Source organism: Cephus cinctus, unplaced genomic scaffold (genome assembly GCF_000341935.2).
Source record: "Cephus cinctus unplaced genomic scaffold, Ccin1 Ccin1_scaffold0504, whole genome shotgun sequence".
Lineage (NCBI taxonomy): Eukaryota > Metazoa > Arthropoda > Insecta > Hymenoptera > Cephidae > Cephus > Cephus cinctus.
The window spans coordinates 51,943-79,283 of record NW_014333171.1 but is presented as its reverse complement, the minus strand read 5'-3'; the positions used below and the strand labels follow the sequence as shown (position 1 = coordinate 79,283).

General features: G+C 41.9%; 1 protein-coding gene across 1 annotated transcript in view; it reads left to right on the top strand.

Moving 5' to 3' along the window:
• The window catches only part of LOC107268255, an 80,378-nt gene that overhangs the window by 31,134 nt on the left and 21,903 nt on the right, over positions 1–27,341 (top strand). The window contains exon 3 of the mRNA XM_015740850.2: positions 25,272–25,394. Within this exon, the coding sequence (XP_015596336.1) occupies positions 25,272–25,394 (123 nt within the window). The remainder of the gene's footprint in view (positions 1–25,271; positions 25,395–27,341) is intronic.

Below are 27,341 nucleotides of genomic sequence, written 5' to 3'. Positions count from 1 at the left end.
AGATTTGGATTCCACCATAAATGCTCGTAAGCCCTGAGGATTCTCCTGGAGTTCTGTTGACGTCTGGATACGTATTACCCTGCGCGAGGGCTGCAAGGACAATAGATTTAAGGTGGCCCACCCAGCAACCCCATGATTCTCACACGCGTGACGTGGCAGGAGTCAATTGGCTGAAACAGCTACTGAACCTGTCTTCCCTTATAGCTTCACCCACGTCACTTTCTCTCGTACTTCTGATACCGGTAAAAGACGTCGTTCCTGCACCCTCTTACCCACTGCCTCCCTTGTCCTGTCTGTCATACTCGTGTGCTCTTGGGGCATCATTGCGCGAAGTGTCCTGGAATTTAGTGGAACACGCCGAGTGCCACTTTCAGGAGGCCACGTCCTGGCCGAGGAAATTTGTCAGGATGCTGAAGGAGATCCTGTTGGGAACATTGTACGTGACGCTGATTCAAAACTCTAGAGAATCTGTTGGGATGCCACTTTTCGTGGTAAATGCCGAAAAAGCGAGTTTTACTAATAAAACGAAATTTTGTCTGGATTTTTACCAAAACTTATTTCGCGAAACAATAGAGTCCGCATAATGTGTTATTCTAATAGTGGAGGTTGCTGACTCGTGTAAACTTTTCACCCAGCTGATTTTTCAAACTTTTTTTACAGCCTCAAAAAATAATCCATTCGTCTCCTCTTCGTCGCTATTGCCAAAGTATTGACTGCTCTTTATAACTTTGGGGTTGCCTTGCTTCGGGCATCTTTTTTTCTTCTTTTTTTTTCTTGATATCTCGACCGTCTAGTTAGTTCTTTTATACACGAAGCAGAATCCTGGGATGCCATCCAGCAGGTTCCATTTTTATATTTTTTCTATACGAAGGGATGAATCCTCCATCAGGAACGTATCTGTCACGTGCAAGGGGTGAATTTTGGACAAAACTAAAACTTGCCGCCTGACTACGTAGGTGGCTATGTTTATCAGAACTCGTGGCGGGTCAGAGTGTGGGGTAGCATAGATAAACATCATCAGTTTAACGATCAAAACTTGCTCACTCGGAAGAGTCGAGGTCGACAAGCCTGTTTTTTTGAATATTATGTAAACGCAGGTCTCTGACGTATCGGGGAATACAGACCCGGAAGGCTGCAGAACGTGTGAAGATGTAAGACAAGGCTTTCAGAATTCTCCATTTTCCATTAATGTCTCGATAGCAACTAACATAGAGGCAGGACTAGCTTTGGACCCCTAAAACCGGGGATGTTTCAATTATGAACTAATTACGCCATACGTACGTGCATACGAGGCAATTACACTGGGCGACATCTGCCAGCCATATCCCGTCTATGCTTTAGGGATGCGTAGGTGTTACTAACGGGAGCATGTGGTGTTACATGTGTCCAGAAAGGGGATGGAGAATGCGATGCAGGAGGGTGATATTCTCTTGCAGGTTGCGTCTCGAAAATACGAGGCGACGATTTCGACGCGTTGCACTTGGGAAATTGCGTCCGTCATCCCTTCTTGAATTACCATACGTGCTACGTGTACCACGCGCAACCCCCTAGGCAAGGCATGCTCCTCTTCGTTCATCTCCCGTGACGTGTCCTTTGTATTTCAATACGTCTGCCGATTCGCTTCGTTTCGCAGTGCCACTTTTTCGCTTCAATTTTTCTTCACCCTCCTAATTCGCGATGGTTACGCTTAGTGATTTTAAAATTGGGCTTCACGTCGCAGAGGGATTATACGCGAACGCCGATAAGACCTGCGACATTCCGATTCATCTCCAGTACGAAGATGATCTCCAAGTATGAAAATTGCCTGTGTGATATACGATACGGAATCAATGCAGACCACGAAATACCAGTAAGACGACGTATCCGATTGAGTATTTCACCCTATCCCTTATTCGGCAATCTTTGGCGAGGTGGAATAGGGGTGGCATGTGTACAGAGAGCTCCCGTTTCCGCTGAGGTATGTTCCGGATATGACGTCACGCGGCTAGACCTGGTTCAAACCCCTCTAGGCTCGTGACTGAAATTCCAAAGCTTCAGGAACCACCTCGTTTATTTCAGGGGTTGGTAACTCTGTCTTGGATATATATATAGGGTAGGTACGAATTTGCTTCTAAATACATTTAATCCTATTTGCCTCCACATTCTCAACCCTTAGTGTTGTCACTGACCTTCAACTTGTAGCTGGTGCATTCCTAGAATCTCTGAAGGAACAGTGCTCCAAGACTCGTTGTTGCATCTATTTATATATGTTGGTACACATGCCGCAGCGAGTTAAAGCGTTATTCATAGTTGAAGTTAGTCGCGGAATGGCTGACTCCTGCTCCCTGGGGCAAGCCGGGAAATACAACCCCTGTGGGCAGCGTTCGGGAACCCGGTTGGGCTAACCCTGGCCATGCAAAGCGAGCCGGGGGTTGTTAGATTAAACTCCAACCCCTCGCGACGCCCCGGATACCTCTGACGCCACGTCGGGTTAAAAACAGACAGGAAGAGCATGAGTCATCCTCTGAGAAAGAGGCACGAACCACTCGCGAGCAAAACAACCAAATATCGAGCCCTTTCGTTTTCTAAAAATTATGAATTAACGTGTCTCTCTATACTCCTATGAGCAATGCAATAGAGAGATGATTTGCGTTGAAAAAAAAAGTTGATCTCTCAATACGTTCGCAGAATTGTCACTGGTACTGTTAAAAGTTATACGGTGTCAAACTGTCGCTGTGATACTTTACCATAGAGCTACTGACAAATTTAGTGTATTAACAGACAAAGGGATCGCTGTCCAAGTGGCAAAGGGGTTGCGAGCCATGTACCTCCTTTATACGTAGGGATGAATTTGTTTCATGATAAGATAAAATTTTAACTGATATGCACCTGGCAGTTTGAATTATAAAATAACCTTTTTTTTTTTGTTTCAGGTAAGTCCAAATCAATAATCCAACGAGGGGTGAAGGAATTTTGAGAATCGGCTAGTACGTTTTCAGTGAGTAATCAGAACTCGAGAAATTCTTGGCGAAATGTATTTTTTAGACGAGCCCATAAAGACCTTTTCGAAATCTTCATATAGCCCTTCTTACTCCTTTGGCAACCCCTCGCTTTGCCACCCTCCCAGGCTTTACCAGCTTCAAATCCCTCCCGCCATCAATTATTCCCATGGAAACGATTCGCCCGAAACCTTTCAACGAATCAATTTCATTGAGCGACTCCACTGTGCACGTACAGCCCTTAATTATTTCGTGGACAATGAAGTAACAGAGTCTACCTTGAACAATGTCTAAGGATTGGCTGGAGTCAGATACGTTGAAAATAATTTTTCCCAAAGATATCGAACAAAACATCAGCTGAGAAACGGACGTCGAATTTCTTTCTGTGTATAAGGGGGGCAAAAGGATGGGAATTTCTTTTTGCTTTCTATCAGTACAAAAGGATGGTGAGTAATGAGGTGATATAGGTAGCAGGGAAAAAAAAGGAAAAAAAAAAAAGAAAATCTCAGGATACAGGCTGTGCTATGTGTGGCTGATATGTTAGAGACTCGTTTGACGCCGTGCGTAGGAATTCTATCCCGACTATGGTAGCTTGAAGAACTCGCAAACTGATCCATTACGCTATGGAAAAGTTTTCTGGATTATGGGCTCCTTGCATGCTTTCAGACACTACACCTACGTTAGTGACGATTGTCGCTTCCATTGGTAGCTGGTTGATAAAAATATTGGTCCTAAGGAATCTCTGTAGGGAGAGTCGGATGACGTTCTTTGGAAAGAAGGAAAGAAACAAGAGACGTTAGGGAATGCTTTTTGGGTCGCGTTAGCGTGTTAGACTTCAATCTTCTGTCAGTGGAGTAAGATTGGGATGCTGGATGAATGGTCCAGGTTCTATAAAAAAAAAATGTCCATTACCACGAGCTCGCATGTGCCACGCAGTTATCTCCGTATCATTTATTCTATCAAAAGATCGGACCTGACGTTCACGTGTAATAAAGGTGCGATTTGTACTTTGAAAAATTTACGATCGTGTATCCCTTTCTCTAGCTTGGTATTCTTTTCATTTTTAATAGAGATTCCTGAGAGGTCAGAGTTCAACCAGATGGATGCCTATGCTGGACCGTATGCACCCTTGTGCGAGTCTGGCGTGTCCTACGGTCATTTTATTTTAAGGTATCCCAAGAGAATATCCTGAAGGAACGATGAAGATGGTCCATTGACCATGGAGGAGGCGGGTTCCTGGTTTGAGCTTATTTTTCCACGTGTGAAAGTTCAGGCTGGAAAGCAGAAAAATACCCTATCCCGTGTAAATGATCTTCTGACGATTTCCTGGCATCATTAGCGAAACGATCAACCCAGTTTTTCTTGACGGCTATTGCCGCCTAGCCAAGTCGCATAAGAGCTTTTGCAAATTCACTTAAGCGTCTAGCAATTTGCGGTTGGGTTCGCACTTATACGCATTTCTCCTAACTTTTAAGGCCATAGGTCGATCGTGTGGTTGAATTCATTACCGGTATATCCTGATAGGCTGCGTCAAGTTTCACTCTGATTACGCCGCCATTTATTCAAAGGTTTACAGATTCAAGTAACCATAACTAAAAGAGGATTGCTTGACCTGGAAAGACTTTTTTCCCTTTCAACGCACCAACCTTTGACATTTTATTTTTTTCCCTTCTGCTGCTATACCTTCTTTTCTTTTAATACATTTTTATTTCTCGACCCAAGAACAGGATTTGCAAGCTTCGCACAATCTTGTAACCATACTCGGAATATGGTTTATCGTTGAGCTTTTTTTTGAGATTTTCTTTTTTACCCTTTGCCTCTTCACCAACTTTAGGAGATGAGATTGGATTCTCTCGGTAGATGCGTGTCTGACTGCGTGTCACGTACACAAATGTAGAACTCTGCTCTCTGAAAGTCTAGGGGTAACTTCTCATTTGAGGAATGATTCTGAAACCTGCTGACAGGGCTGCCACTCTGTGAGGGACTCTTTTGTCACCCTGTCGCGTGGAGTATTTTGTCATTAGGTCCTGTAATCCTGGTAGTGGTACCATCTAGATATACATATGTCTATATAAAAACTAGGTAGCAGACCGTATACCTAGCGAAAGCTGGACCGTATGTAGATTCATCCTTTTTTACCGTTAAATTTATCCTTATGTGCCCTTTGATCCTTGGATGAAACTTCTGGAGTTTCAGGGTATGGGATTGGTGAAAATCGATAGGAGCCTCATGGCATCCTGGAGAAAATTCACTATCCCGGTAGGCTTTAAGCCAAGGAAGTTATCCCTGGTCCTGTGGATGTCCAGCACAGGACATAATTTCGAGCAAGTCTCACATAGTCCTGCACCCTTACTTCATATCTTTCTCAGCATGTCGTCGCATAACCGTCTCTTGGGGGTAACTTTCAATTTCGTGGACCAAAACATTTTTGCCCATAGGTAACAAGGTACTGTACATACCGATCTCGCAATTTTGGACACAGTGGGGTTTCTTTATGTTTCCAAAAAGAAATACATGTACTGCACATATGTGGAGCAGTGTATAGCTCATCCTGAATTTTACGTAGCAACCATATGAGGGTACGGATAGGATTAGGAGAGAGGAGAGTGTATATAAATAGAAAGAAACTTCATCAGAACTTCTGAATGGTCCATGAGAGAAGGAAAGTTGCGCCCCGTATAAACATGAAATCCTATAAAGTTGTTCGTCTCCTTTGGATTCATTGTCAGATTTCAGAAAAGGAGACTGTGAGATCGCCATTAGAGTCTGCGAGCTTATCAAACTTTCTTGATAGCTCAAAGTTGATATTTGTATAGCTGTTACAAATTTGGATTTGAGCTTTCATAATTTCTTAATCACTAATGGCGGTGTAGTACATATTTCCCTACGTGGATAGCAATTACAACTGAGACTATATGATTTTCTTGAAATTCGCTGATGGAGCGAATGTAACAATGAAATTAATAATATGAATTTTTTTTTTTTTTTTTTTTAAATTGGCTGTCTGTGTTGGTCCCTTGAGGACATCTTAAGATCATGGATGGTTAGTTAGCTGAAATAAAATGGCATGGTTCAATGGCGAGGTAACTTTTAATTGTATTAGACTGGAGGCAACTTGCTACTTTGGAGTTCGCGCTGTATTCGAATGCAATTACGAGTCCTTTGAAAACGGTCCCTCTATCTGTGACCAATCACGACGAAGCTCAGTAACATGGGTCCCCGCGGTAGAACGAGAGACAAGGAAACTTGAAAATCTTAGTGAAGATATTCAAGAAAACAAATTGCGATTTGTCACCATATTGAATTTTGGAAATACACGGATGTCCATGTATTCTTTTAAATACTGAATTCAAATCGGAGCCAATTATCGAAATGCTAGCATGCATATCACGTGTTAACCACATGTCTATAATTGAAACTCATTAGAGATGATTCGAATGTCTCAAAGTTTCAGTTATCCAAACTGTTTAGTTGCCAATAACTTTAAATGCCTTTAAGAACTTCATCTGAACTATAAAATCAGAGGGTCAAATTTGAAAATTTTCAAAACAAATCTTGGGTTCGCCTTTTGTTCGGAAATTTACTATGTTCCACCAATTATAAAATGCTGACTCAGTGGTCAGTAGGTTGTAAATTCATTATTCCTGATCAACCAATAATCAATACATAGTTCAGCTCGAACCAATCGTTCGAGTTACTCAAGTGCGATCAATATTCATGAAGCTGATAATAGAATTTGCCTGCCGTTCGCGGAACGTCGATGTTCGACGAGGAGATATGCAAATGATCGCAGTTTGGACGATCGTCGAGGGGTGATTTTGGGAGGGATGACAGTTGGAGTAGGTAGGGTACGAATACGTAGGAAGAACCAGAGGATAAGGTTTAAGGGGGTTACACTGTCGGCAGTGTCGGCGGTCGGGAATCTGCGGTACCCAGGAACGATTCGTGCCTTCAGACACCTGAGAGGGTGAGAGTTCGTCTAGTATGTGAAACTCCTCCGCATCCCTCTGTTTGCTTGGCGAAGAAAATGCTAAAGAAGCACCAGGTTTATTCTTTCAGCCTTATAATCTGAATATCCAGGGACAGACCAGGACTCACCTACAGTTTCGCAGATTTTTCTGGAATATCAAACGTTCCTGCACGACTCAACACGTGATTTGACTCTTGATATCATCCCCAAAATATCTATGCATTTCCTGGAAACACAGAATCTCTCATATCTCATGGACCATTTTTCAATTTGATAGCTTTTTTTTTTTACTGGGTAATAAAAACTACCCACCTAGATTGCAGGATTCTGTACATGATGGGTGTGACACGTGGGGATTAAAAAAAACCACAACAATTATTCCTCGATAGTAAACTAGGTACGAGAGTCATTGGTTTTACGGTTTCTGGTTAAAGGGATGCTGCGTGCGTGTTTTAGAAATTGAAAAGTAGAATGGTATCTCTACACCTACGTTGTGCTTGTATGGAAAATGGAGCTGTGTTTATTGGACGGTATTTTATCTCGTATCAGGGAAGGACTCCGAGTACGTTCGACTACGTGGAGGAGGAGGACACGTTGTTACTCAAATCTAGGGGTGGGTTCATTAGTGATCCAGCTACCCTGTCTGGATGCTGTGGACGGTACCAACCCTCAGTTTCTGTATCGTGAAACGCGCACGGGGACACTCGCTGATTCCTGTGTTTGGTCAAACAGACAGCAATGACAGACTCCACCACCACCGGTGCTACGTATACGGGGGGTTACCAAGTTATTTCATTAAGCTCGTGTAGCGCGCTAATAATTATTCTCGCAACTGCAATCTGATACTATGAGATTTATCAATGGCACTTTGTTAGTCCTATAAACATTCAATTGGATATTTCGCAATTGCAATATCCAGTGCTTGAGCCATTAGATACTCTATTTTGAATCTTATCGGTCGGAGTTAATGACTCGGGTACCACTATTCTTTGCTTTAGTTATTTAAAGGTTTCTCTCTTTATTTTTTCATGGGGTTCACTGCGAGCAGCAGCAATGGTACGAGACGTTGTGGCTGGTTTGGTCAGGGATATATTTGTTGGAGGGACGATTAAAAAGAATGCAAACGGTCCCGTGAGTCGTGGGATTTTCATGTTAGGGTTAGAGTTGGATTCGGAATAATCATAAACACTGAAGTTAGGTTAATGAGCGTTTCGGAGAGTGAGAAAAGTACGTGAGATATTTTGAGCGAGGAAAAGTTATTGTTGAGTAAGTCATTCGTTGAGTCGAATCCTGTAGATGAGCTTTCTAGCCATCAAGACCGGAAATCCACAATAAAGGAAAATTGGATTGGCGGAAGGTATTTTGGTAAATTAACTGAGTCCCATGTGAAACTCTTTTTTCCTTTCCCTCTTTTCTCTTTATTCTTTCTCACCCTTTTCTCATAGTTTCTCCTTCGTTCTTTCCATCGAAACTCCGAAGTCAAATCCAATCTCGATCTCACGGTAATTCGGTAAACCATTTAGCTGGTGCGTGTCCATTTCCATTCTCTTGGTTTTCGAAATTTCCAGTCCAACAGTGGTCAGCCCTTTGGCGGTCGACCGCACGCAAGACGAGAAAAGGGCTTTGGAACCCTTTGCTAATTCTACGGGCAATTATGTCCTGACGTCGCGTGGTCCTGGTCCTCTGGGACCTTTGAGTATCCAGACTATTCCACTCTCGGTTACGTTTTAGATCTGCTTATCCCATTAATTTCAAATGACTCTTACGAATCCCTCTCCATGAGGTCCAGTACCAGCATTTGATTTTCGAGTCAGTCAATGGAATTACGAAATACGATTTTGGAAACTTTTATATTCCAGCTTTTTTCGCCGATTCAATCCTTAAGACCCACTGAAACAATTACGCGTAGTACTGGTAAAGGACTGTTCGTATCTTCTTGAAAGACATTGATCTTTCTCTCTTTCTTGCTCCTTTAATTCTTCAGAGTCTGGAATAAATCTCAATGGGGCTGCCTTTAGCTTTGTTCTAAAGGCACATTTTTTGCTATGCTTTGGCCTTACGCATTCTTTCGTTCCATTCTTTGCTATTAGCCAGCACCTTGTGGCTTTTTACCCGTCGCAGCCATTTTAATCCTTAATCTTCTTCTGGCTACCTACGTGCTTCGGCTATTTTTCATGGCTCGGTTTGAGATACACCTAAATTTTTACGTTTAAGGCTAAACCGGAACATTGTTTGGAGTCACTTGCGCGTGTAAAGATACATGTGAGACTATGGGTGTACGTAGTACGTATAACATAAAGGGTGCTTTCAGTTTCGTTCGGTGGATGCTCACCAACTGGCCGGAACTAAATGTCAGAACAAAAGCGCTCACACAGACCCATAAATTAAAAATATTTCTGGAATAGCTTAGCTCTACATCCGCCACAGAGCCTAGCATGAGGTATGGTAAGGTATTTTCATAAAATCATAAAGTGCACAAAAGCGCGAATATAACGGGTGTTACGAATACAACATTTTTCTGAAATTTTCATCACGCAATCACAATTTTATTCATATATTTGAACTCTAATCCGCCATTAATAGGAGTAACTCGTTCGTTTGTTGGAAGAAGAGATTCAATAGTTCCAGATGAGCCATATGAAAAATACAAAATTGATGAAAATTCCAAAATTTGTAAAGTCACTGCGAAGCTAAAAGAAACTCTTTGACTGCCAAGCCAGAATGGAATTCGAAACGGGCACGAAATGAAACAAAGACAAATCGATGAATTAATCCGACGAGGCGTGGAATTTCACTATGGTAGCAAGGGGTTGCATCGTTGCCACCCTTATGGAACTTGAAGCGGGAATAAAAATAAAAAGGGGAAAATCCCATTTCAGAGGCAAAAATGCGCGGTGGCACGAGATCCGGCAGAGCGCGCTACTTGCAAACGCATCTTTAACCTTCCTCTACTCTGAGCTTGCAAACTCGCAATACTAAATACTTTTAACGCTCGACTTTACGACGCGTAAACTTTAAAGTACCGAGGATGATAAGACCGCGTTAATTAGGGTTACATTTCACGATAACCTCGCACGACAGCATTTACTATCTAGATATACTCACTTGACTCACGTGCCGAAGTCACGAATTCCCAACCGGTTCAATGTCGTCCACTCACATCCATTTCTAGAACAAAATATTTATACCGATTAGATACTCTTATCGAATTGTAATCCATGCAGAATGGTCGACACAATAATGCTACATGAGAAGAAGAAAGAGAATTGAAGGAAAAAAAAAGAGACATCTCTCTGACTTGGGTCACGTAGATGGAAAGTAAATAGACTCTTTGAAAAATCGTGCCAATTTCACCCCACTGTCCAGTTCTGCAGGGTTTCTGCACGGTAGTCCAGAAACTGAGCATCAGTTACAACCCCAAGAACGAGGCAGGACTTGGTGCAATTTGTAACCCAGCTTGGCCACCCCTATAGCTTAAGACAATCGGACAAGGGCTTAAGGTCTCTTTTGCCATGGACCCTATTCCTTTCTACGACTTCAGTCCTTACAGCAGTTTCCTTCATCTCGTACTGACTTTTGGGTTTAGGTCTTATTTTCTGAACTCGTTACCGAATTCCTGGTTAAAACCGGACTTCACCGGTTACATGCTGTTTAGTTTTATTATTTCTTTTGTTTTTCCGCACAACCCTCCTCGTCGAATTTGCATAAGGGTAGCATGTTGCGAACTTCGCGTGTTGGTACCGATAAGTTTTCTTTTCGAGCCAAAATTTACGTAGGGTGGCTATTATTCATTATTATTTTTTATTTACAATCAAGAGTAAGGCGCGAGCAGTACGCGCGACCCTGCATTTATTAATAATATTGGCAGAGGGAATGTTTTAAAGTTTTTAAAATCTGCATAAGGGTAGATTGATGACTCTGGATGCTCGCGAAGATTGCCTGAATATTGGAGGCTCTTCTATATCTGTTCTCTTCTGCTCTTATTTGTAACCTGTAAAACTTGTGTAAAAAATGTTGGATATTTATTTAGGATACGTTTCGAGAAGGGTGAGTTTGGTATAGGCTCTCGACACCCCTTGAGCGCTATTTCTCTTTCGGTTACTTTCACGACCCGCCCTACTCCCGTTTATTCTTTCGCTCTTTCCTCCTTCAGCTCCTCAACAGAGCGAGATCCCACGTTGTTACTTTTCTACCAACACCTTCAACGTTCTTCTTTATTTCCATTAGGGTGCTTCCAGCCATTTATTATAATCCTCCCGAGTCCCAACACTGCGATGTACCAAAATCATCCCTTATTCCGTTAAATTATTCCTTCGATGCGTCTTAATGTCTCGAGGAGACTTTACGTTGTTTTATACAAAAAGCACGTGCATCCATCTACCCTCAAGATCACGTGCTCGGATGATCCTTAAGCTTGGTGGGGGCAGGGGCCAAGGACTTTTATAATAGGGCATTTAGTATTCGAGGATTTTTACTTTAAAAACCTTAATCCGCTTTTCTGATCCTTGTTTTTCTTTTTTTTTCTCGGTACTTTATGTACCGTCTATGTGTATATTATATATGTATGATTATTGATTGGAGAAATTTTATTTATCCTTTTGAATCAAGGAATGAAATTTTAAGTAACGATAGTTTATTTAATCTTGCGATCGGTTATGAGGAACCAAGAAAATATTTAGACTCTCAAATTAAAGTCAATGATTAACGGAAAAGTGAAGTGAATGAGACAAAAGACTCGGAGCTTAATGAATTTTAAAGGTATCAAACGTGTCGTGCCCACTCGGCAACTCCTCCTATCTTCGCACAGCCTTTTTCGACCCTGTCTGCGGTATCAGATGTCCGGACAGAGTGGATTTAAATTGGCAGAAAAAATATAATAAAATTGGAATCCCGTTACAGAGTACTTTTACCAATTTTACGTATATTCTTCAGTTTCACCCGAAATTGAGAAAAAAATTCAATTCAATCGGTTTATTAACTGGACCATTGTCGATGAGCTTATTGACATACAGTAGTTCCCAGTGAGAAAAAAAGGATACCTTTGAAAAGAGGGCACGAGAAACAGGGTGAATTTGATGTTCCCAAATTATCTCTTTGAACGCAAGGATGTGGGTATCACTTTGCAGTTCAGTCAGCAGTTCTTCTAGATCTTAAGTTCAAGTTCAGCCCTTGTCGCACTTTCGAATCTTGAGACAATGGCATTTCTCTCCCCAGCTTTTATTGAATTCTTTTTTTCCCTACTATGGCATAGCAACCCCCTGAACGTAACTCCCATAGTGTATGTAAATGCCTCCCATGGGGATATAATCCGGTAGGGAAGACGAGAGAATAGTAGGGAGAACTGGAGAGAAGTGCAGAGCCCGATATTCCCTGACTGAATGTTGCATCCCTTATCTGCACCATACACGCTCAGTATCACCCCCAATCGTGATTATGGGATTAACCTGTCCTTCAAATTAATGTTTTATGGGACTTCACATTGAAATCGACGATGACTATACGAATAAATGTACAATTGAGCCATAAACCTAGACTGACCTTACCCAACTCTTATCGCATGGATAAACCACTCGACGTTTGAAGTATCAAGACTTTATGGTATCAATGAAAAATTGTCGACACAGGAATAAGTGAATATTCCCATAATCTCTAAAAATGTCTTAATACCATAAACACTGCTGATTCGCTGGTTATTTGTACACTAAACAAGAATGTATTTGGATAATATACTTTATCTCTATGGGGTATAAATCTGGACTTAAGGGTTCTTTCCTTTGATGGTATTACCAGTGAGTATTGCCGTAGGTATCTCTTCGATGAAAATTCTAACTGATTTCACTGAACTGTACTTAGGGGGTAGGTACTTGGATTTTCAGCTGGCGGATGTACTCCCATAACGAGAAGAAACTTTATGGTGGGGCTTTTCGGTAAAAAGGATTCTTAATGCAGCGAGACGTTAAGACCGAATAAATACGTAAAATCTATGGCATCTTCAGGAGCCGAAGGGATGTTTTATGATGGGATCGATTGACGTCAATGGGAATCTTATGCTCCGTAAATAAAGCGCTTTTCGTTAAATCCGTCTTTGCTCCTGGCGCGAATACCAAATTCAGTTCCAGAGGTCCAGAAATCCAGATCTGGTGAATGATAGGCTCCTGGGGGATGAGGGTCCCGTAATGGGTGTCCCCATGGAACGGTCACGTGTACGTTATATAGAGCATACACAGAGACTCGTATGTATATAACTGGTCCACGTGACGGGATCCCATAAATAGCGCCGGCGGGACGCACACGAAACGCGCCGGAATTTCCATTATATCGCGTTCCCGTACGTCCACACCATAAACAATATCATCGGCGGTACCGAAATGGCCTCCCCATTAGGCGTTTGCACGCTATTTATTACACGCACGATATTGTGATACGGGGATTTACGTGGTGGTCCCATTCAAACTTTTCCAGTCAAATGGAAACTTATCGGGTTAATATTAAGCCCAGCTTTTCTGGCTGTTTAACGGAAAATTACTTGGTTAACCTAACCCGATCGATTTAATGAGAATACAGACAAAATTCGTCCTACAAATTTCTATAAAGATTTCTATAAACACTGAGCCACTGTACGGGCGAAATTCTATAAAACTGAAACCCTATCACTTTTTTTCTTCTTCTAAAAGTATTCTAACCACAGGTGCCACTCTGTCATGAAAAGTGGCCCAGTTGGCTCTAAAACGTAAATATTTCATGAGGACCAAAACGAGTAAGTCTCATGGTGTCCCATGTGCTCCCTCTAAATGATTCATTTCAAGGGTGTCCCGTGGTTGTAAATTCGTAAAATACTGTTATCGCTAGGGAAGTTACTTGTTACGAAACAAGCATCTCGTTTCTCACTTGGCTTTTCTCGCTTTTCTCATTTTTCAAAAATCATATTACACCCACTCAAAATAGACTGACTAATTTCACTGAAAATTCTCAATTCTAAACTCTTGACTGTATGACTTTGATCCACCTTATCAAAGGGAATTACGACAAATAACTCAAACCCCTAGCAAATAATTCTCAGCACTTAGGAAGTCGACGTGAATTGCTTCGATGACGTCACTGGGCACCCTTCCTCGTCCTTCTGTTTACATACGACCCTGTTACTCATCCTTCATGCGTAACGCACCTGCCAACCTGCTTACCTACTCAGTACGCGTGTAGAAGCCACGTGGAATTGTTTAGATAATATTTGTTAACAGTAGTCATAAGGGTGAATGAAAAGTTCATTTTTATTCTTCTTTTAAATATATGCCAAATTACTCAACAATTATTTCGATCCGCCAGTAATATTTCCTTATCAGTGAGGTAAGCATTGAGCTTTTTTTTGAGGACTTGCATGATCTTTTGATCGAGGTCTTTTTCACGGAACCAAATCATAGAAAATTGTTGACGTGGTATGGAATTGTCTTCACCGCGAACAACCGTTGAGACATATGACGAGTAATCAACTGCTATCGCGATATGCTTGAAGGATCCTGTCAATGCAATTTGTATGATAATCTTATTGGTCCGCAATAAATTTTATGTCCACGATTCCATACATAGAATTCTTTCAGACCCTTCCAGTTGCCAAATTCCCATAACGCTACCATCTATTTTCCCATAAACGCTGAAGGTGACAGGATTATTATGTCTATTACTGACAGCTGTGTATCTCATGATAAAATTCTAATCTCTAGTTTCATTGACTGCGAACCTATCACATTTACTCAATTTATTTTTAGTAACTGGAGTACCAGCTATCACGTACCATTCATCCACAAACTGTCAATTAATGAACTCAGTCATTCCTTACGTCACTAGTACCGTTAATATTGCTTCCAAATTTTACCTGGTTCAGATACAATATCGGACTAATCTCTTTGGGACATTCTCCCGAAACTATAGAGAGACACGTTGAACCAACAAAAATTGATAGAAAAACTGATTTGTTCATCTTGATCGCAATAATAATCCATTTTGGTCATACATGTAATTAAAAAAAAAAATCTTACTTAACTGTTTGATATGTCTGACTGGACTCAATAGACAATACAGCAGTATTGAACCGACTGACAAAATGGTAATGACTTCAGAATTTGGTTATCCGATAGTCTGATGGGATCCGTAGAATTTAAGCTGATTTAGGGGGAGTGATTAGATTGCTTGTTCTGTTACTTCTGACAACGTTAGTATACGATGCTAGACGCCCCAGCCCAGGGTATGCACGTCTATTTGTTTTTACTGAACGATATCCGTTTCCGTGTACTTGTTTACTCACTGAGTAATGTTGTTTACTCCGTGCTAGAATCCAGCAACATTCGCCTCTCTCCACGAGTGGAGGGTGATAATGTGAATTTACGAGGCGCTGAGTTCAATTGATATTTTTTCTCCACTTTTAAGCCAACGAGATAAATCATGTGTGGAAATGACAGTTTCTTGCTATTTTTTTTTTTAAACAACATATTGATCATCCTCTTCACGCACGTGGATCCTGTGGCTATACGTCAATTGTAAACTGGTCCTTTCCCCTGAGTGGAGTTTCATTTACTTGCCGCCATTATTGCGTCGAGATTAAAAGGGCACTGGCGATCGTATACGGAGTACCGCGCAACGGTACGTTTCTCAACGGGGGGTTAACTTTCCGGTTTAATTAAAAAAACCTGATCACCGTTCGCAGTCCTCGAACCCTCTGCTTTTCGACCCCTTCTCGTAACGAGTACCGAGCCAGCCCAGTGACCAGGGACGATTCTCGCAATCAACTAGGGAATGTTTAAAGCACGTCGATAATTTTCTTTTACTTGGCGAGGAGAAAGAAAAAGAGAATGAAAGGGGACTGAATGGAAACTCTTCTACGCCCAAGGGATGCGCTTTGAAAACCAGTTGATCAGTGAACGAATGATCCATATCCATCGGAGACCATTTTGCGGTACTTTTTATTGGTTATCCCAGTAGAATGTTGGTACCCATAGGATCCAAGGACAGAGTAGCCAGGAAGTAACTTTCCACTCCTTTCGACCTTGCAACCCCTTCATCCTGCTAAGATATATTTTCGGGTACGAGCCACTAAAGGTCTCTAACGAGATGACCGCAATCTAGTCGGTACACCAGCCAATTAGCGATGAGACCGATCCTGGCGAATTGGCTGAAAGCGAAAGATGCACGAGGCGTATATTTTCCCGGCAATCTCGAAAAGACAAAGAAGAAGATAAAGAGAGAATCAATTTTCGACATTCCACAGGGTATAGCCGGTAGGGCTTGTCGAGAAGAATTTAAGGAATGGGTGGCTGGGCAGAGTGGGTAGTTTGCTGGAAGCTGTAGAACCAGAATGAGAATCCAGATAGAGGGAGAAGAGACGAGAAGGGAGGCGCGGCCGGGTGTGGAAAGGGATGCTGCTCCTGAGGGACAATGAAATCAGGGAAACTCAGTGAAGGCCGTAGGGAAAGAGCGAAGAGCTGTGATTAATGCACATGCCGTTTCTGTATAATTACTTAATTAAATTCATACATCACGCGGCATTACGCGATGTACATAGAGAAAGCAGAGACGAGGAGAGGGAGACTTGTCCCTTTGTCACTTAGGTATACCAAACAACCCTTCTTCTCTCTATAGTAGATACCGACAGAACCTGGCGAAACCCCTCAGCATCTTCCGAATCTATGTAATGCGGCTAAGCGTTTAAGTTATTGTTATACTTGTAAGATTCATCTAACGTGTCTCTTACTATCCCCATTGCCGACGTGCATTCAACGTTAAAACACAAAGGGGATTTGCGTTGGGAATTCACCGTAAACCAGAATTTACCCCATTTCAGGAATTACGCATATTTACCGAGAGAAAATTATATGAGAGATCTCCGAACGTATACTATGATTCTGGTCCATGATGACGCTGAATATTTCTTTTTGCAAAGGATTCTGAAATATAATGTAAATCTATGAAGGGTCGTGAGAGTTGGATACCCTGTCCAGGGTGTGTAATACCCACTAGCCATTTGAATCAATTTCATCCCTGTGCTCTTAGCCACCCCTATCCTACGTAATGTAAACGGGACCGATGCAAAGTGAATTAATTAGGGGTCAGGAATACGACGTTGCTGTAACTTGGAGGAGTAAACGTAGCTGTGGCTCCAAGAGAGAGTGAGAGTTCGGCCTTGCGCTGTTTACTGTACATTAAAGAGTGACAGGAACCATAAAAGATATTCTATACCACTTTCGAGACTGTGGTATAAAATGGAATCTCTTAAGCGTGATGGCGCAATTGCGTAATTCTATCGTTTAATTGTTACTCTCGAGATGGTACCATTATTCAAATTGTTTTGCCGATAACGTCATCATCCAATCAGAAATTACGAGTGACGCGTGTGCCATTCCGGTTATTAATTCGAAGAAGTGCTATGCAGGAAACGCTATGCAGTTTAGATTTCACACGACAGGACTGTCGCAGTGGAATGGAGAAGACTTTCCTGTTGTCAGTCGGCTACCGGTGAGCATTCAAGGAATTCGCATTCGCATAAAGGAATTAAACCACCTATCAAGAGTGACGTCTCTCTGAATTTTCCCAAGTCGTTATCTGGCGTGCACAGTCTGCGGGAACGATTAAACTTTTGCCTGGCTTCCGGCGAACAACGTGTTTCCGCTTGGCTGGACAATGCCATTGTGAGTCTCGCCCAGTAGTACTCCACGAGTCAAGCGCCATTTGCATTTCAGTACTGACGTCCTTGCGCAGTCCTCATTATCGAACGAAGAGTCACTTTACTTGACACCTCTTCTCACATGGTACGAAGAAAAAAGTGATCCTTGTCCAAGGATTATTTCCGAATCGAATTCCTTCTAAATTTGTCATGTATTATTATCAATAAATGTGAATTTGTATCTTCATAATTTCAAGTTACTTTCTTTCGACTTTATCTTGACGACCGGATTCGTCAATAAATTCATTTCTGGCGATCTAGGACCTTTCGGGTGATCTAGGTAGGTAGGTATCCATTCAGAATTAATCCAAGGATCCACTAGTAGCAACTATGCTCAAGACGTGGGTAACATTAGTGGGAATTTCTAGAGGGGTTTTGGTCAGAATCGTATAATATATTTCGCTGGGGAGTGGCGATGTATGTATCATGTACTGGATAGCAGAATACTATGAGGGCTGTATGGGGCGATAGTGTGGTACACCGCAGAGCCAGTGTTAGGCAGTTCGTGTTGCGGTAACAGTTCGAAAAGTTCCTAACTCTCACGCCCATGGGGCATCGTTAGTGATGGGATCCCGTGCCTGTAGATTTCAATGTCACAATTTATTAGGGGACAGGATACCTGCCTGTCTACCTCTTTTGCTTCAATTATGCACGGCCGATCTTGTACATCGCCTGGGGACCTGTTGGGATCAGTGTCAATCGTGTCCAGTGGCTTGTGCTTTGTATTACGAGTTGTGGTTACTGATAGTTTGGATTTTATGGCAAGTTTTATCGTTGCGACGGGGTAGTTGGAATATAAAACATTTTTTGGAAAAGTATTTGAAAAATTGTCGTTCGTTTGTGTATAAGCCTTAAGGAATCCTTATAATTTCGTGGAGTTAGCACCCTTGAAACGTGCATCTGTCATACCTTAGTCTCAAGTTATCAGCGTATTAGTATAGCTTAGACTGAAAAATGTATTATTATGATATTCGGGTAAATGAGAAGGTAGTGTAAAGTATGGAATATTATTTTAAGGCGTAGTTAGGTTTTTGCTTTTGATTTCATGCTATGGCAATAGAGATGGTGAACGAGAGTGAAATTTTGAAAGATATTCATGATTTTCATCAAAATGTTGAATCATCGTCGTGGCACGTATATCTGAATTTATTATTCGATGTTTAGGGTATTCTGAAAAGTTGTCCAGGAGTCGCCGGAAGTTCACCAGAAGCAGTCGGAAATAGAGCTGGATTAAATGTTCTGTGAGATATTAACGCCTGGCGTTTCCTTGATACAATTTTATATTTCCGTCTGGGGTTCAAAATTGTAAAACATGAAAAGGGATAACCCTGCCCTTTTTGAGAAGATTAGTAGAAAGTGATGACGAAGACGAAGTGGTAAAGGAAGTCGCTAGGAACCAGTCATTTCACACGATAAACATAAAAATTACAAGAATTCATAAACATTAGAAGAATTATGTCAAGCGTTTTTGATATTTAAAAATTTTACGCAGAAGATACATGTAAAGATGTACGAAAGATGGCGTCGATAATGAACGTTGTAGCCAGAACGCGAAGGTACATATAGATGTTTGATTCTGGTAGTACGGGACATAGCTCGAGGGGATGCATTGTTGCACGGCCGGTGATTAACGGTAGCAACCCTCCTGCAGCAAGTTCACTGTTGCGTTTCAGGTGGTAGTCGAGAGTCGAGACACCAGATACTAAATACTAGCCCTGAGGCTCGACGTCTTGTTACCACCTCTCTGGATCCGGTGCCACCTTTTTTTTTTTTTTTAAAGATTTTTAAAGGTTTTTTTTTAAACTCCACAATTTTCTACTTTCGCATGGAAACGAAAAAATGCATCCTCGAGTTTTACGACTGGGCCAACTTTTGAGACGAAAGAGAAGACGTCACGATGTTGCGAAAGGAGAATCTTCGATTTTCTTGATTCTTCGGTATTTCTAAGAGATGGGAAAAGGGATTCTATACCAAACACAGCTTTCGTTAAATTTTCCTTGCAGCTACAACTTGCTCTGTCTGTCGTTTAACGAGGAACGGGATGGAAGCATCCGTCCAGGGGATGGTGAATGCTTCGGAGAGAATCGTTAAGACGACTTAGACACAAGGCTCTTACAGACTCCAGTAGAGGAGGACCACGTGCTCTCTCAGTGAACAAGCGAGCGGTTTTCCTAAAGGGTGGGAGAAACTTCTAAAATCAATTAGCAGCCCCTTGGGCCTCTACGCGGGAATAGGGGTGTCTCCGCGTTACTAGGGCGAACCCTTTCCCTTGCTAGGATAAAGGGTGATAAGGAGAGCTTGACGTTTATCCCAATACAGAATGATGCTAGAACAATCACAGCTTGCAGGGGATGCCATGCTTAGCTACGCTTTACGCGAACCGTCCCTTGCTTTTACTATCTTATTCCTGGTACTTGTATAACCTTCATGTATTAGGGAGAACTTATTTCCTTCTTCTATTCACCCCCCCAGCCCTCTCTTGAACATGCCTTCACTTCCTCTGGGATATCCCTAGGCTCTTGAGATTACTAAGGGATGATTCAGGCGATCTTAACAATCTAAGCAGTCTGTATGTTTTTTCTTCAACTTTTTCAAAACTTCCTTATTTCACTCAATATAATTGAGCGTGACTGCTTAAGCGAAATTCTGTCGGCCCCTTAACAGATACTGTAAGTCTTCCAATCTTCAAGGATTTTCCAGAATGATTCGCTTTGTACGATGGTCCTTTACTCGGCAAAAGGGACTGGAGAGAGTCAGTGGAGGAGAAGGAAGTAAGGGCAGATTGAAGGATACCCAAGGACACGAAAGGGCAGGAAATCCAGATGATTAGGGGCTGTTGTGCCAACCCTTGGTCCGCGTTTCATCGCATAGCTTTCTACTGTACACTAGTGTATTTCATTCCTAACTTTACCACCGGACAGTAGCAGCAGTTGTCGGACTTTGAGGACAGTTCCAAGTTCCTTTGAGTCCCTCGAGCGAGTCCGCAGAGGACTTGAGAAGTAACAAAAAGACTAAGTACATCCGTCGTTCTAAGATTGATTGGATTAGTCAATAAACGAAAGGGAGTCACGTGCTGCATTTTATATAACGACAAAAACCACCCTAAATCTCGAATAGTAATTTACATATACTGTTTGTTTGTTTTTTTTTTTTTTTTTTGGCAAGAGATAAAATTTACTTTTATTTCAACTCGTCTATTTCTCTTGTCCTATTCTCTCGACTCAGCATCCTTCAGGATTCGCGAGAGCTCTTAGCCGAAAACCAAGTGAAAATAAATCAGGATGATAAATCCTGGAGGCCTCGGAGTTCTCGCTATCCTCCACTATCCTTCTCGACACCCTCATTTCTATCATTTCTATTTTTAGTAATGTCCCAGCGGCGTCTCGACGACGGGGTACGATTGGAGGATTTACTCAACTCGTCAACCAATGTGCGAGGACTTATAATATAATATAACGAGTTGAGAAAAATACGAGCTGTCTGACGCATACTCGAGTACCGAGCTTATATTTTTTCTTGTCGAATTCATACACGTATACGTATCGTGGAATACGTGCAGGGGTACCGTTGTGTTCGTCGGAACCCTTAGAAGGGCTCGAAAATGTTAGGGGCTGCTACGCGAATGGCAAAGGTCTTGGGGACGACTCGCAATGATGTTGAATTGCTTCGAGTAAGTTCTCTCCCGTGTCCTGCCAATTCGCCCGTTAAACTTTTACGTATTTATCCTGCCTAGTTGGACAACGAGGGCGCAAGACACGAGGCAGTACTACGGATTGGTCTCCATTCCTTTTATTTTCATTTTCTTCAATTACCTATTGCCACTTGACAATTTCACTGAAATTTTTCATTTGCACGTCATCGTGTTGCGTCGCTGTTTCAGACGACAAAGAGCTCCGTAGGCTATCGACATTCTTAAGAAACTACGATATGGTCCACGGAAAGAGGATTCTGTAAGGATATTTCAAGAAGTTGGTCTCATCTATTACCACGCACCGAAAAAATTCTATATCTGCCAGGATTCTTTGTCCTGAGGCGCATTCTCACAACTAGCGTCAGACAAAGTGAACCTGACGCGAGTCCTCGAGGGTCAAAGGTCTTCCGGGCTTTTAGCGACACGCGTTTTCCAGGGGCTGTCAACTCACCCCTTATACGCGTTCTGCTTATATTGATTGATAAAGCCTCACGGTTTTCTAGGCCGGTTAAGAGTCGACCGGATTATTTCTCATGACAAGATAAAAGCCCTGGCACATCCTCTCAAATAAATCAAAGTCTCCGCCAGAGAGGTAGAGCAAACAAAATGATATTTTGACCATAGTTCCGAATAGCAATGACGAGAGTCTACGCGATTGAAAATGAAAAATATTTGTCTCTCTCTCTCTCTCTCTCTCTCTCTCTCTCTCTCTCTCTCTCTCTCTCTCTCTCTCTAATGTCGAAGAAAATATTTCATCCCTCGTTTATCCGATAAGATGAACCGAGGTTCGAAAAATGGGGCGAAACTCTAGTCAATTAATACAAGAATATTGAGAACCTGAACCTTTACTAATCTGAACTCTAAATGAGGCTCAGGTCGATTACAAATGATCCTGAACTCGATGAGATTCTGGAGAACAAAATGGTAACCCTCTTGTCAATTCAAGACACAAGATGCCCTAACCCGCCCTTGTAGTTGTTGGCGTTAATTATGTATTGAGATTAATTAATCCGTTTCCCGAAACATCAGACCAGATTGGGTCTTATCAAATTGATTAAGACGGAGTAGGATAAGCAGTGGAATGCAACTGAAAATTTGGGACGTCGACGAAAAATCCTGAAGAAGCAAAAGCACGTGGACCGTTTAATCAAAAATTCGACCCTCGGGCCTTTCTGGAGATCTCGATGGGGAAGGATATCTTCTCTAGGGGTTGCCTCTGCACGTCAAGAATTTCACCGCCCCACCATAACATTCCATTCGTCGTTCGCTTGGTATACAACAAAGTTATTAATGTTATATTGCCCCATCGTGAAATATTGATTATTATTATTATGCTCCGAAAATTTACGAAACTTCCCCAAACCTCAAAGTTCCATAGCAACCGGATGAATCGAGAACATATAAAACGTAGAAAATGACTTGAAGATTCTATGGGGTACCAAGATCTGCCGACGGCCGAAGGTCAAAAAAGAAATAAGGGTTATACGACGAAGCCCCTAGGGCAAATTTCCGATTTATTCAAACCGCCAAATACTTGGAGCCCATAAAGAGAATGAATGGGATTGTGGCGGTTGCACCAATGCTCAGAGCTGCTTTAGGGGTTCATGAAATACAGCAGAGCCACCCCCTGGCGCACTTTCACCCTACAGCCCCTAGCTTCTGTTTTCTCTCTCTCTCTCTCTCTCTCTCTCTCTCTCTTCTGTATCCCTACCTCCACTCGAGCTTCTCTCCGCAGGGTAGCCAACGGTATTACCATGAATTTACATAGCCTCACTCCAAACTCAGAACATATTGCATCGCTTTGATTTATGCGAAATATTTGCTAAATATTCCGTTTAATCTCGGCCGCTCGGAATCCGCGCGAATAACATATATAGCCAAGGGTTGTTTCCTCCTTGTAACAATGAACGATGTCGAGATCACCTTGCTAACCAATCCTGAGTCTCGTTCCTAGTTAACGAGCATTAACTTTTGTATATTGTAATTTGGACATAGAAATCGCATCAGGATCAACCTCAATGTTATCAACATTTTAAAGAATAACTATTCCTACAAATCGTCAAACCATATTGCCTTTTCACAAATCACTCGACATAAAAGGAATAAAAGAAAAATTCTAGTCTGTTTAACATACTGATTAGAGTTCTTTGGTTTCATTTTTTTATTCGGACGAAAGATCTTTGCCTACGTCGGCGCTAAATCGGTATCCCCGAAAACCGACAGCTATACTTCCGAGATATTCTTTGCATGTGTGACGAATTACCGACAGGTCATACCTGTTTCATGGTAATGAATCTAGGCAATAGATCGCACCAATATCGTTTCTCCCCCCCCTCCGTTCGCTGCGATTTCATCTTCATCGGAAGAAATCCTGGCTCGTCCCTTTTGACTAACAACCGTCTAAGGTGACACGTGTGTCAGTTCGACGAGCCAGGTATTCATCCAATCACACTTAGTTCAAATATCGTATATTAACATTTAATACAATCCTCGTGTATTAACTTATTACCAGGCAACAGGGCCCGGGAATTTGACGTTGCAACACAAAATAATTTACTAAAATATTGAAAAAACAAACAAGAGGAGAAACACGTAGGCAGTGAACACGTGTCTGAATCGACGACGCTCAAGCGCAAACCCGTATTTCTGAATAATCATTGACGAACGCCACGAGGGATCTGGGAACGAAAGGAAATCGAATTAAGATAAGAATTTATATAATATTTATTAGATGGCCAATTTTTGATTTGTTAATATAAGTGCAATATGTAAAAAAGAGTGAAGGAGAAGGAATGTGAATGGATGAGCTTTGTCGTTTTGTCGTACGTCGATCATTGCAAGATAATTCATGTAGAATAATGTATGGACTGATTTTCAAAAGTTTTTTGTTTTAAATACGATTTCGGCTTTCTCAACAAAATAAATTTTTGTTTGTTCCGAACACTTGAAAAAAGAATTCGTTACACATGCGGCTAACTGACTATACCATGAATTTTATTCTAAAGGGATTCCCTAGGTAAAGTCCATCGACCTACATCCTCGGTAGGCTTCATGTATTCTTTCCCTGTACAAGCAAAATCGTGTTTGCTTTTTACACCCCAAGTAGACTCTCTCCTCTACTGTACGTTCCATATATGTATGCAGGTGCATATGAGGGGTTAGTAAGAATGCTGGGAAGAGGTCTTTGCGGGAAGCCGAGCAAGTTCAGGAAACGTTAGAGTAAACTCGATATCTATATTAATGCCTAATATACGATACTGACAGTGGCCAATGTAGTTAATTCCAATATGAGAATTCGTCTCGAATCTCAATTTTTTTGCGAATCATGCATTTTTCCATTTACAGATACCACGGCGTTTATTCCCTTCTCTGCCATTAGCTATCCGTTCCTTGATGTGCTGTACTTTTTTTTTTTTTATATTTTTATGTCTCCCCACTTTGCGGATCCATACAGGGACTCGGGTACTCTTTGCTCACAATAAACGCAGGCCATTTGCATATAGGGTCTCGGTGCGGAATAAAACCCCTGGCCACGCCAAGCTCCCCTTCGCGATAAGCCGCCCTCGGGGATTCACGATTGTCTCGATTTATATATACGTATATACACAATGCACATTGAGTTACATATCTATCGCTGCATATACGTATGATCGACGAGTAAAGTACGTGAAAACCGATAGATCAATTCTCCGCCAGACAGTAAATATCGCTGATGAGCTCTAAAGCGCACTACTATACTCTGTTCGTCGTACTAGACTACAGTGGTAGGTAAATGACACTTATCAGGTGATTTGTTGAGTGACAGAAATACTTTGGCTCCTGTTAATATTATTGATATAGGTAATATGTTTCCTGTTGTTATCAACTTCAAGTTATTGAGATGAAGTCTGATCAAAGGATTTGTTCTCTCTTTAATTTTAGATCTCTCTATGCGACGACTACAGTTTGCCTGTGGATTTTGTGAACAAGAGACGACCTGCCAGTGCAGCAGCTGCAAGTTCATCAACCGTGCAATGGGCACTGCCGAGTCCCACTGTTGAAAACGTAAGTCGTTGTTGATGTTACGTTCAATGATTAGAATGTTGATAGGTATGCTTAAGGGGCTATTCTCATGGGGATGATGTCACGTCGGAATTCACGATGCGAATATCAGAGGCATCATGGCTGGTATTGACATTTTCGCTGGGCGCAGCGACGAAATCGGCTGAAGGGAGAAATATAATTATGGGGGCGGCAAAATACCCCGGGGCACTGCGCTATATGCTCGGAGGAAGTCGGTGAAACGGGACGTGGAAGGGTGACTTCCGGCGCTGCTTATAATTGCTCCGGCACTCAGTTCTCCTGTCTGGGGTTGCCTCGAGCATCGCGCTAAATGTTTCTGCTAAAATACCGCGCGTCGACTTTCGAGTTCTTTTTTCGTACAAGGAAGGGAATAAAAGGATGCGAAAAAAGGCCAACGTCAGGGGTAGTATAGTTTAGTGTTCTGCCTTGGTTCGTTTTATGAAATTTCTATTTCAATTTTTATTTCGCCCCTTTCGCCTTTTGGGAATGCGGCACTGATCATGGTAATTTGACAATTGACTGTTTGTGCAGCGCCCACGTGTTTCAAACATGCGGAGGTCAATTCCGGCAGACATAGTAAGGGACAACGAATAAAGATAAAGTTGACGATTGCTCAGAGGAGCTCGTGAAATGATAAGTATCTGGCACCTGGGGTACCGATGACAAAAGTTTTCTCTTTTTTGTCACTCTTCTCTGTCAAAGGGCACCCTGCATCGTCAGAACCACTTTCCGCTGAAGAGGGTGAATCGTTATGACTCTCGTCTATAAGCTCTACTTAATACTTCAGCGCTTTATTTTATGCTAAAGCTCGCTGAGCGTCGGTCACATTTATCATCTTAAACAAAGAACTTAAACACTAGAAGTTGAACCTCTCTCCCATTTCTTCGAGAGAGCAACTGTGCTTGCACCTGGCGGACTTTCTGCACGGTGCACTGGGCGTTAAAAAGTTGAGCTTTTCGTGTTCGGTGGAGTTTCGCGAATCATCAGAAAGAACGAGCAAGTCTGGCGAAAAATGGAGAGGCAAAGCAAAAGAGAGAGAACAAAGTGAGGAGGAAGAAAGAACAAAGAGAAATGGGATTTGCAAGCATTTTTTCGAGATACCAGAGAATTAATAGAGCTTGGCGAAAGTTTCTCTCTTGATTTATGCGAAATGCAGGAGACAAAGGAACAAAAATAATGTTAAACAAAAGATAAATTACAGGAACGTTAAACTTTGAGTATACTGGAGAAATAGTGACCAAAAAAAAAATTAACTATTCGGTCATAGCTTTAGGGGATCAATAAAGAAATTTTGAAATTGCTCGCACCGACCTCTAGTCAAATTGTAATGGAATGCATATAATTGTTGGCTGAGGGTTAATAGCGCACTTTACACGCATTGCGTAACGGGACCGTAAATACGGTAAAGTCGGATGATTACGAGAGTTAATAATCGCTCGCAATTATAATGCAGTGGCCGGGTAATCGGCTTACGGTCCTCAATAAATCGATAGGATCAACGATAGAGCTGTGGAACAAAGCTTACCCCCTTCTGTATACGAAGCTGTAGACGAAGGGTGAATTCTCCAGCATAGACCCATGGCTAAGGGTGGCGTTTGTAATTTCACACGAGGTACAGACTATGCTACCCCGGAAATGCTACCGGACTACCGGCGCTATCAAGGGTTTCCTTTGCGTATTACATTGCACCCTATACATTTCAAAGATACCTTAAGGTTTTGTTCTTACGCAGGGATGTTTTCAAATACGATATATGACGTAGTATGGAGGAATAAGCAAAACTTGCAAGGCCTAATCGAATACCCGACCATCCGTTTAGGGTGATTATTGTAATGATTGTATAAACGTCAACCAATTGACTTTGGTCATATTGAAGTTGGAGTAAGGGTAGTCAATCGTGACTCAAGAGGAATCAACCCCCCCCGCCCA